General features: G+C 41.4%; 1 protein-coding gene across 1 annotated transcript in view; it reads left to right on the top strand.

Moving 5' to 3' along the window:
* Positions 1–1883: 1883 nt before the first annotated feature.
* LOC128745831 (sodium-dependent nutrient amino acid transporter 1) overlaps positions 1884–12638 on the top strand; it is a 321231-nt gene continuing 310476 nt past the window's right edge. Inside the window, exon 1 of the mRNA XM_053842903.1 lies at positions 1884–1914. Coding sequence (XP_053698878.1) covers positions 1884–1914 — 31 coding nt within the window. The remainder of the gene's footprint in view (positions 1915–12638) is intronic.

The raw sequence follows: 12638 nt of genomic DNA on the forward strand, positions 1-12638 counted from the left end.
AAATACTTTTCTTCTTCCTGAACTTACTTACTATACTTAGTTGGCTTGCTGTTCTAAGATAAAGCCTGACGAACAAAGTTTCTCCAATGCACTCGGTTGTGGGCCAATGCTCTTTAATTTCTCAGACTCGCTCCGCCTAATCTAACCATCTTGCTCGCTGCGCCCTTATTCCTACCGGATGTGAGCCAAATACCATCTGTGTAGGGTTGTTGTCCGGTATTCTTGTAACATGCCCTGCCTATCGTATTCGTTTAGCTTAGGCCGCCTTTTGCATACTTGGTTTGCCATAGAGACCATCACTTTGATGAAGCCCTCTTCGTAACTCGAATGAACTTGACATTCCACTCGAAATCCGAAAACAGCACTGAGTACCATCCATCATACATTGAGTCAGTTTAATGACTTTCCTGAAGAAGAAGAAGCTAAAATTGAATCTAAACTCAACTCACTCAGACAGTTGATACAGTACAAGATACAACAAGATCCCTAACACACACACACACACACACACACACACACACACACACACACACACACACACACACACACACACACACACACACACACACACACACACACACACACACACACACACACACACACACACACACACACACACACACACACACACACACACACACACACACACACACACACACACACACACACACACACACACACACACACACACACACACACACACACACACACACACACACACACACACACACACACACACACACACACACACACACACACACACACACACACACACACACACACACACACACACACACACACACACACACACACACACACACACACACACACACACACACACACACACACACACACACACACACACACACACACACACACACACAGGGGCGCGCGTGCGTGCGATTTTCTCGAAATAAAACCTATGTTGTTTGACTGACCCATAACACTGGGAACATTGACCCATAATTCATAAGGTTTAAAAGTGGCCCATAATACTGGGAATGGAATATGCTCACATTTTGTTGTTCTGCAAAAAAGTGTGTAATATTTGAGCAAGATTGCCTACAGAACATCGAACTATAGTATATTTATAACCAATTAAGTTATAAATAATCTGTGAATTATTTAAATCTGTGTTTCTACCGATAATTTTGTAGCAGCATCATGCTTAACTGGCCCGTAATACTGGGATGACTGTACATAAGTTCCCAGGTAACCAATAAGCATTAGTTTAAGCAGTAAATCAATCGTTTATTAGCATCCCCGGGGGCTGGTACCGAATGGCCGAAACACAAATGGCCGAATCACGAATGGCCGAAATGCAAATGGCCGAATTTCAATAACAGTCACAGAAGGCCGAATCACGAAAGGCCGAAATTTTTCGGAATTTCGGCCTAGATAACTTAAGAATTATTCTAGTTCTTACGTTAGCACGACTACGTACTTGAACCTAAATAACTACTCAATAAAAAAACCATGAATTAGCAAGTAGTTAACAAATAACTTTAATCAAACAAAAAACAAACTACTACTATTAAACAAACAAAACATGCTTTACGAACGCCTTTGTTTAGCGTTTAATAAGAGCGCAACTGCGTCAACAAAATTTTTGCTGCGCATTTTGTGTGCATTAACACATTTCGAGTAGATTTTTTCGTTTATTTCTCGGTGCGAATTTGGAACATCCCCCTGAAGAACTCTAAGGATGTTCCCCTCTATCGCCTTTTGCTCCACCCGCAGCTCTGTGATGATCCTGGTCATTGACAGGTGATGGGAACCAACAATGGTTGTCCATCGTTGGTGCCATGCTTCCAAGCTGTTTGTGGTCCACGGTAGCTTGTCAATGACAGGCTTAAAATTTGACCACAGAGTGGGTTGAAACAATGGCCTGTTGTTCCGGCTCCTCCAACCTATGTAAGTATTCCGAAAATATGTAAGGAAATTCTCCAATTCTTCAGGCATTGTTCCTTCCATCGCGTCGTACGCCCCCTGTATCCGATTTTTCGGCAGAAAAGACAAAGCCTAGAATTTTTATTACACTATAAAAACAACAAATAAAAGTACTTTATCAACAAACCTGCAGCCGTTTTACCGTCATGAATATGTCTGTGTTGGTCGAGTAATGTTGTTTTAGTCCGCGTATATTTAATGGACTCATTTTTCACGGGACAATTACCAACTACCGTGCGGAAAGCAAACCGTGTTCAACAACAATGGACACAGCTGTTGGCTTTGCTATGTGCGGTCAACAAAGATGGACACGGCGGGATATTGAATGAAATATTTCGGCCGCTTTAGTAATAGGGTAATAAACTTGTAGTTTACTGCATTTACTTCTTTATGAAAATCCATGACAGTAAGAATAAGATTACAATTATAATGTAAGCATATATCTACGAAAGATAATTTTTATACTGGTTTTTACCTCACATTTCTTTATTATAAATACATCTTTATTATAAATGTTTCCTATAAGATTCAGGGCGAGACGGCCATAGGCCGCGAGTGTGCGCCGGTGACCCGCCGTCGGAAGTGCCGGCCACTGCGGGGAGGCAGCCCCCCCGCAGAAACCACTACTATTTAGGTGCATGCATTTTCCTAGGTTTACTGTCTATTAGGGATTATCCCTTAGTTAAGTCCGAACGAGCGGCAGCGAGTAAGGACAGCATGTACCCAACGTTTGCACAGGTTGAAGGCTATGAATATTTTCGGTCGAATATGACATTCGGCCATTTGTGATTCGGCCATTCGTGATTCGGCCATTTGTGTTTCGGCCATTCGTAGGTAATCCCATCCCCGGCGTTTTAAGGCTTGTTCGCGACAAAATCTGGATACCTCAATTTTGCAATAAAACAAATTTGCTAGAAGTTTAATCCAAGAAACAATTTTATATCATTTATGTGTATATCGTTAATAATTATCAAACAAATTAACATTCCTTATTTGATCCGCATGAAAAATTGGAGAACTTTGGAGTTTACCCTTGCCATGAGAGTCAGTGCAGACTTGTTGGCAACCAATTTAGCTGCGTTTGTCCAAGATTTTCGAAATTTATCTATAGTTGTTGCTTGTTGTTTGTGCTGGGACAGCTCTCTCTTCACCAAAGCCCAATACCGCTCGATGGGGCGTAACTCTGAACAGTTAGGTGGATTCGCCTCCTTCGGTACAATATAGACTCCATTAGCATCACACCATTCTAAAATATCTTTGGCGTAGTGACAGGATGCCAAATCAGGCCAAAATAGCGAGGGTACATCATAACTGTGTAGGAACGGTAACAATCCTTTCTGCAGGCATTCTTCACGATATATTTCCTTGTTAACCGTTCCCGTAGTGATGTAACTTTTGCTTGCTCGACCACAGCTGCATATGGCCTGCCATACTAAATATTTTTGGGGGAACTTGGCTTTCTCCTTTGTCCTAAAATGCTCTGCAACGCCATTCCGTTTCATGGCAGTGTAAAAAGACATACCAGGAAGCTGTTTAAAGTCTTCTAGGAACGCATGGAAACTTCGTTAAATATTCGCGATAAAGCTTACGAGCGCGTGTGTTGGCCGTCGTATTTTGCTTATCATTACGGTTTGGCACAGTCCTCACCTTGAAAGACTTCATGCCTTGTCGTTGCTTAGAAGTGTGCACGAATGTTGGCGACATTTTAATTTACGAGCAATGGTACGTACAGAAAGATCTGGTCTCCTCCGTAATATTTGTTTTTCCTTCGCATCCTTGTGGTGGTTCCTCAGATCCGTTTTTGTTCCACTTCCCTTCTTCCTAGCTGTTGTCAAGCGAGTATCGAACGATTTTAAAACACAGTGAACAGTGCTTGGAGGAAATCCAAGCTTTTAGGCAAGTTTCTTAGCGACAGATCCGGATTTTCATTGCGACCGCACACAATTCCTTTTCGCACCTCATCTTTCGACGCCATTTTACGCTGAGCGCTTGTAATATACACAAGTGTTATATTTTCAGAATGAACAGGCATACGTCTACCACTCTGCAAAATATTTCACTCATTGTTAATGTATTTCCGAAACTGTGTGTGTTTAGGGGTGTCCAAATTTTGTCGCGAACAAATTCGGTTGCTGTTCATCAGCATTTTATTTATTTACTAGCTGACCCGACAAACTTCGTATTGCCACAAATTAAACTATGTTGTACATAAATCGTGAATCTCGGATGACCTTTGTCACAATCTCGAGTTTTGCAAGTTTCTGAGGAGTTCTTGGGTGTTTTAATATACAAATTTTCCTCACAGTAAAGTAGAAAACAACTCCCCCCATCGCTCAGCCTGATAAAATAAAGCAGATAGCATTTAAATATTCGCCATCATTACGAACCATTTCGCCGAATCCCATTTTTGCGGAACATAAATTCTCGGTTGACCATAACGAGGAATATAGTTTCGCAGAATACCATTTCGCGAAAAACCTTACGCGGGATGTACCATTTCACGGAAAATCTTTTCGTAGAAAGTACCATTTCGCAAGGGTGACACAACTCCCTGACACAAGAAGTCAGTAGATCTAGGAAAATAAATAAACCTAGATAGAGGTGATCTCTACGGGGGGCTGCCCCCGCAGTGGCCGGCGCTTCCGACGGCAGGTCGCCGGTAACACTCGTGGCCTATGGCCGACTCGCGCTGAATTATCTAATGTTACTATTGATAATTTTTGGTGGTCTTGTTATTAATTAATGTTTTATGAGTCTAAAATTTCTCGAGTTTGATTAGTTTTTGAGTTACGCAAAAATTTCTGTTTTATTTGAATAAAAGTCCTTATCCCCCTACCACAGGGCTGAGGGGTCTAAAACCATCATTGAAAAATTTCCTGCCTCCAAAACCCCCCATATGCCAAATTTGGTTCCATTTGCTTGATTACTTTTCGAGTTATGAGGATATTTGTATTTCATTTGTATGGAAGCCCCCCCTCTTAAAAGGAAGAGAGGTAATTATTCCCCTCCTAAAAAGGGGAAGGGTCTCAATTCACCATAGAAAAAAAATTGCCTACAAAAACACTCACATGCCAAATTTGGTTCCATTTGCTTGATTAGTTCAGGAGTTATGAGGAAATTTGTATTTCATTTGTATGGGAGCCCCCCTCCTAAAGTGGGGAGGGATCTAAATTCACTATAGAAAAAATTCTTGTCTCCAAAAACACCCACATGTAAAATTTTGTTCCATTTGCTTAATTAGTTCTCGCGTTATGCAGAAATTTGTGTTTCATTTGTATGGGAGCCCCCCCCCCCCTCTTAGTGGGGGGAGGGGTCTCTAACCAGCATAAGAACCTTCCCTTGCCCCAAAAATCCCTATGTGCAAATTTTCACGCCGATCGGTTCAGTAGTTTTCGATTCTATAAGGAACATACGGACAGACAGCAGACAGAAATCCTTTTTTATAGGTATAGATTTCGTCAAGCAAAAGTAGACTACCTACAATATTACTTGATATTGTGCATTGATTGCTTACATACTATGCATTATTTCTATTGTCTAGTCGTGTTTTAAGTTGTTTTCTGGGTGTCTGGTGATGTCAATACTTTCACAATGCTGATTGCAAAAATGCATCATGCGATTGATGGGACTATTCTTTGCGTAGCTTGTTCTGTTTGAGTTTTCCAAAAATATTTTCCGAGATCTTAAGGTACGATTGGGTACATAAAAGTTTATTTTAGATAGAATTTCGCTAGACTGTACCCGTTGGGAAATAATGTCATTGACGAAGCTAAGCATTGCTAGTTCACGACGCACAGTGGGGCAGATTGACCCGACGCTCGGACAAAACCTCATAACTTCTTTCATATGCTTCGTAGAGCTTTATTTTCTTCAGCAACATTATTTATCATAAAATTTTGCATCTTTTTATAAATTTTAACTTGTTGTAATTTTATTCCTATGGCTTTGAAGTCTAACTTTTTAAATAATGACTTTAGAAATATTGTGTCTTCAAAAAAGTTGTTTGTCCTGTAAAGTTACGTAAAGTTACTGAACATACCAAAATTGTAGGACCTAGGGGAATCAAGTTACAAATATTTTAAAAACTCAAACACATTTTACTTACCTCCTATACAAATTATCGCAATCTGTATATCAAGAGTAATTTAGTAATATTATTCTGGTATAGGGTAAATCAACCATTTGTGGACCTTTCTATAAATTATTTTGAACCCGTAACGCTAAACACCCAACCGATGGCACTTACAATATTAGTAACTTTCGAATGAGCCTAAATATAACAATTTATCCAGCAAATCTCTATATTTTACATATTTTTTAAAACAGATTAAAATGTTCATTTTCGTTTTATGGACCCTTGTGGTTTACGTAGTTTACGTTTAGTACGTTCTGTTTCATGTCATATCCTCAGAAATATGAAGTATAAGCTAATAAATACCTAAATTTTATCCGAGGGTCCATTACAGGTAGAGGGTTATATATAGGTTAACTTACCCTACTATCTGGTTTAGTGCATTCATGTGTTTTTGATGGATTAATAATTTTAACCGATTTTAGAAGTCATTTCTCATTGCAGAGATAAAAATATTTCACATTTCTTTTGCTCTGTCAGCATTTGTTTTGATTTTCAAAGAAAGAATTACGGACATCTTTGCAAATTTTATGGTATGCCTCTCGATCATTTATAATACTAAGTTTCCGTAGTACGATCTCCGTTATATTTGAAATTTTTTATTTAATTAGTTTGGTCATATGCAGCAAAAGGATTCGAATGGCGAGATAGACCGTCCTCGACCTCAGCCAAAGCCTGGCAGAAGGCACAAAAAATAACTAGTAACTGACGGAGTAGCAATTTGTTCATCCTGCAAACGTATCAACATGTTAGACTCTAAATAAACAAAATGGACGCTAGTTCAATCTTAGCTTAGCTTAGCTTAGCTAGCTTAGCTTAAACTGATTGCACATATCAATGGTTGCACTCAGTGATTGACCCGAATCAGTGAAATTGCACAATGAATCAAATGAATGGGGTTGGGAGTGACCGATCATTCTCACTGTGCAAAATTCAGTGACTCGATATTTAAAGGATCAATTACTGCGCCGGCCACGTCCTTGCAATCAGGTGGGTTTGGGGAAGGAATGTTAGTGTAATCTTTGTTGTTTTTGGGACCGTGTTAACCTCTGCATCCCCGTAAACAAAATGGACGCTAGTTCAATCGAACTGAAAGTACGACCGAACATATTCTACTGCCAATTTGACTTGAAATAGAACTAATTGGGAAAAAGCTGTTAAGTAGTCGCCTTTTACTTACTTTACTTATGTGTCCATGTCCGCCGGTCCGGCAGAACAAAGGGATGAAATCAGAGATCTCCACTGCTGACGGTTACCCGCCATGGCTTTTACCTGTCGCCAGGACAGGTTCTCGTCTACAGCCCGGATGTCGTTGGCTAAGCTCCGTCTCCATGAGCCTCTGGGTCTGCCTCTTCTACGCTGTCCTTGTGGATTCCAGTCGAGTGCTGCTCTGCAAACCTCGTTCGCTCCTTTCCTCAAGGTGTGTCCGATCCACTTCCACCTACGCTCACGAATTTCTGAGGCTATCGGCCGTTGATGACACCGACGATGGAGTTCCTCATTGGATATCCAATCATCAGGCCACCAGGCACGAATAATATATCGCAGGCACCGGTTAATGAATACCTGCAGTTTTTGCGTTGTCTCATGTCGTTGAAAGACGGCTACCTGCTCAACTTGTTGTCCCGCTACTGTAAAGTTGGTGGAATTGTCAGTGTTCACTACCATAGACTTAGTTTTCGTTACATTGACTGTGAGACCTGCTGCCTGGGAGCTCTCGGAGAGGTCGTCTAACTTGCTCTGCATATCGTTTCGGCGTTGTGCGAACAAGACAATGTCGTCGGCTAGGTCGAGGTCATTTAGCTGCTCCATCGTTAGAGGATTCCAAGGCAATCCTCGATTTGGTCTACTGTCAATTGCTCCAACTAATATCTCATCCATAACGATGAGAAACAGAAGCGGTGATAAAATGCAGCCCTGTCTCACGCCAGCAGTAACCCTTATGGGGTCGGACAAGACGCCGTCGTGCAAAACCTTGCACGAGAACGCCTCGTACTGAGCCTCGATGAGATGGACTAGCTTATCTGGAACTCCTCTACGCCTAAGTGCGCCCCAGATGTTTTCGTGATTGAGTCGGTCGAACGCCTTTTCGAAGTCAACGAACACCAGCAGAAGAGAGTCCTGGAATTCGTTGATCTGCTCCAATATAATGCGGAGCGTTGTGATATGGTCTACACATGATCGGCCTGCACGGAATCCAGCTTGCTGCCGCCGGAGAGTAGCGTCGATCTTCTCCTGAATCTGGTTGAGGATTACCTTACAGAGTACTTTGAGAGTAATACAGAGCAACGTGATGCCACGCCAGTTACCGCATTCCGTTAGGTCTCCTTTCTTAGGGACTTTGACCAATATGCCCTGCATCCAGTCCACCGGAAAAGTTGCGGTTCCCCAAATATTGCTAAAAAGCTGATGCATCATCTGGGCTGACAAAGATGGGTCAGCTTTGAGCATTTCGGCTGAAATACGATCTATCCCTGGCGCTCTATTGGATTTCATACTCTTGATGGCAGCTACAATTTCATCCAGCGATGGCGCCTCCGAGTTCACGCGATTTATTCGACGAACTGTAGGCGTCGTACGCTGCTGGTTTTGTTGGTCTCTGACATTGGAAACTCGGAAGAGTTGTTCAAAATGTTCAGTCCATCGCTTAAGCTGTTCTGTACGGTCAGTCAATAGCTGACCAGCTCTGTCCTTTAGCGGCATCTTTGTATTCATCCTGGCACCACTAAGGCGGCGAGAAATATCGTACAACAAACGGATATCACCATTGGCGGCGGCGGTTTCTCCTTGTTCGGCTAGGGAGTTAGTCCAGGCTCTCTTGTCCCGCCTACAAGCACGTTTAACAGCCCTCTCCAGTTCGGCGTATCGTTGACGGGCAGCTGTCTTAGCCGATCTGGTCCGCGCTCGCTCAATGCCGGCTTTCGCCTCTCTCCGCTCGTCGATCTTCCTCCAAGTTTCATCCGAAATCCACTCCCTCCACCCACTGCGCGCTTTGCCGAGGGTTTCATCACTGGTCGTGATGAAGGCGTTCTTGATGCCGGTCCATTGCTCTTCGACGGTACCACCAGATGGCAATTCCGAGGCTCGAGATTCAAGTTGTTCAACAAAGGCCCTTTTCACCTCAGGATTCTCCAATCGGCGGACGTCGTAGCGGCACCCAACTTTCTCCTCCCGTCGTTGGACACGTGCGACGCGCAGACGTATCTCAGCGATAACAAGATGATGGTCGGATGCAATGTCAGCGCTGCGTTTGTTGCGTACATCAAGAAGGCTCCTTCTCCATTTCCGGCTGATGCAGATGTGGTCGATTTGGTTTTCTGTTCGGCCGTCGCGGGAAACCCACGTGACTTTATGTACTGGTCTATGGGGGAAGAGCGATCCACCAATGACCATATCGTTATTACCACAGAATTCTGTAAACAGCTCCCCGTTTTCGCTCATCTCTCCTAGGCCATGGCGTCCCATGACGCGTTCAAGGTCCGCGTTGTTTGAGCCAATCTTCGCGTTGAAGTCGCCCATGTGAATTTGGATGTCCCCCTTCGGGATTTTCTCAACCACGCTGTTCAGCTGGCTGTAAAAGCTCTCTTTCTTCTGCAGGTCGGCAGCATCTGTTGGCGCATAGCACTGGATTGCCGTAAGGTTCCTAACCCGTGTTCTAAATCTGGCAACGATTATTCGCTCATTTATTGGTTCCCACTTCATCAGGGCCGCATGTGCCCCTGGGCTCAGTAGGAATCCAACTCCTCTTTCTCGAGTAGCATTTTCACCTCGTATGCCAGAGTAGAGCAAGACTTGCCCGGATGATGTCCTGTGTTCGCCAGTACCCGGCCAGCGGACCTCGCTCAGCCCCAGGATTTCAAGCTTCAGGCGGCTAGCTTCCCTTGCAAGTTGAGCCAGCTTGCCCTGCTGGGCAAGGGTCAGTATATTCCATGTTCCGATTCGTGTCCGTGTTTTCATGCTAAAGGTCGTTGCCAATAATCCGGAGAGATTTCTTCTTTCATTTTCATTAACTTTTTGTGTGTTTTAGTACAGTAGGCTGTTACTCTAAGGTCCTTATCCCGCTGATGGGGCTGCCATCTTAATGTGGGCGGGAGCCACTGTGCCCCCTTTCCTGTTTGCATTCGACAACCGAAGTTGCGTACCCCAGCCGGCACCTCGTGGAGGTAGGAATAGGAGTTAATGAACAGAGGTTATGGAATGCACATGTTCACCCTTTGCCAGCCATAGTCGCCTTTACAATGTCCTAAATTCCCCTTATCGACTCCAATGTATCTCATAACAATAATAATGTTGTGTCTTACATACACAAGCATGACTATTCCACGTACAGCACGAATGAACTTCGCACTGGCGCGCGTTTACTAATTTGTAGTCTAAATTCCGAAAAACATGCATTCGGAAAACTTGAATATCTCCGAACATCGCAACTAGTAGCAGCTAATTTTTTGCTTATTACTAGTTAACGCCTTGATTGTTGATTTGATGCTAGTGTCAAAGCGGAAATCTGTGGAAATCTTTTTCTACACACTTTTGAAAATTGACAAAAATAACAATAATAATAACAAAAATAATTTTTTGTAATAAAACACTTCGTCAAAACAAAGCCTCCTAATAAAAAATCAGTCCTAATATCACCAAAACTGTTAGTTTATAATCCCTTTAATGTGAATTGTCTTTTAAAAGTATAAAATTTTAAGCAGCATGGTAGCTAGATGCTAAAAGATTAAACGATATTTATTTTTTCATTTTCCAAATTATTTTTACACTGTGTTTCACCTTCTTTAATGCCTATTGAAAAAACACTTATTAAAACAATTTATGCATATTTATTATAGATTATATGTCTACTATACGTAGAATATTAGGTTTAAAAGAATAACTCAAATAAAAATTTTGAGGTTTTGTCCGAGCTTTTCCGGGTTCTGCCCCATAGTGCGACGTTCTTTAAGTGTTTGTATATTTATAAGCATGCAGCGTGCTCTATATGATGGTAAAGGAAATGCTGTGCAATTCATTTTACGTAGTGCGTACAAGAGGAATTGTTTTTGGACAGATTCGATGCGTTTTTCATGTAGTGTATGGATTCCATACGACATTACAATATTCCAGAATTGGTCGTACATATGTAATGTATAAGAGTTTGATGGTGTAAGGGTCTTCGAAATTATAGCTGAAGCGTTTTATAAAGCCCAGCATGCTATTTGCTTTGTTGATAATTGTATTATCATGTACAGTAAATGTTAATGTCGAGTCTAAAATTACACCTAGATCCCTTACAATTTTCTACGCGCTGGTTTCCTTAAAATATGTCTGTTGAATATGTTTGTATTTTCCTGCTGAATTCAATTGAATTGCATTTTTTGACGTTTAGCTCGCTCCAACTTTTATTGCACCATGTGTAGAGGACATTGATTTCATTCTGGAATGTTTCGAAGTTTTCCGCATAAGTTATTTCCATGAACAGCTTCATGTCGTCTGCGTATACAAGAACACGTATTGAATTAAGAAGGAAGGATATGCCATTTACGTATAGGATGAAGAGAAGAAGGCCCAGATGAGAACCTTGTGGAACTCCAGAAGTGACTTGTATGGGTTTGAAGAAGGTGTCTTGAAAACGAACTATTTGTTTCCGTTTTGTGAGATATGACTGTTGCCATTTCAAAAGTATTTCTTCTATTCCATATTTTTCCAATTTAAAGATTAGTAAAGGTATGTCAATTTTGTCAAACGCTTTACTGAAGTCAGTGTAAAGAGCTTCTACTTGGTTGCCACCCAGTAAACCATTTGGTTTGTATATCTCGATTGCAACTGAGAAATACGACATCATATCTGAACGAAAAATATACGAGGCAATATACGTGCGAAAATTTTGACGATTATTTTTAATTCTATCTTGCATTTTATACAGCGGTTTTTATAACACGCAACTTTATACTCCTGAATATATGATTGAGATATAACTAAATTTTGCAATCATCTATACTGCTTTATAATTCACAGTCATGAGTTGTATATGAGGATACACACGACTGCAAAACAACTTATTGTTCACTTTGTTTTGACATACTCTAATCATTATGCAATTCCAATGGTAAATTCACATGAAAACGATTTAATGTGAACTTTCTATTACGATCTTGTGTTATCTTGGCATTGTCCATTGCATTCAGAGTGAATGTTAGAAATTCCAAAAGTTTTGAGGTAGTTGAGCGGCCTTTGTAAAAACCATGCTGTTGAGTTGTAATTTGGTGTTTTACTTGCAGGAAAATTTTATTATTTACAATTGATTCAAATAGTTTCGGAATACATGAGATAATTCCACGATAATTACGTATGTCAGCTTGGGTACCAGATTTGAAAATCGGTACTAAGTAAGATTTCCAGATTTCTGAAAAAAAATCCTGTTTTCAGCGACATATTGAACAGTTGTTGAAGCGAAGCCGTTAATTGTTCTGCTAGGTTTTTCAATAATACAGGAGCAATTTTGTCTGGCCCGAATCCTTTGGATGCGTCCAGGTTCTTTAGTGCAGTGTAAATTTCATGTTCAGATATGTGG

This window comes from Sabethes cyaneus, chromosome 1, assembly GCF_943734655.1.
Source record: "Sabethes cyaneus chromosome 1, idSabCyanKW18_F2, whole genome shotgun sequence".
Lineage (NCBI taxonomy): Eukaryota > Metazoa > Arthropoda > Insecta > Diptera > Culicidae > Sabethes > Sabethes cyaneus.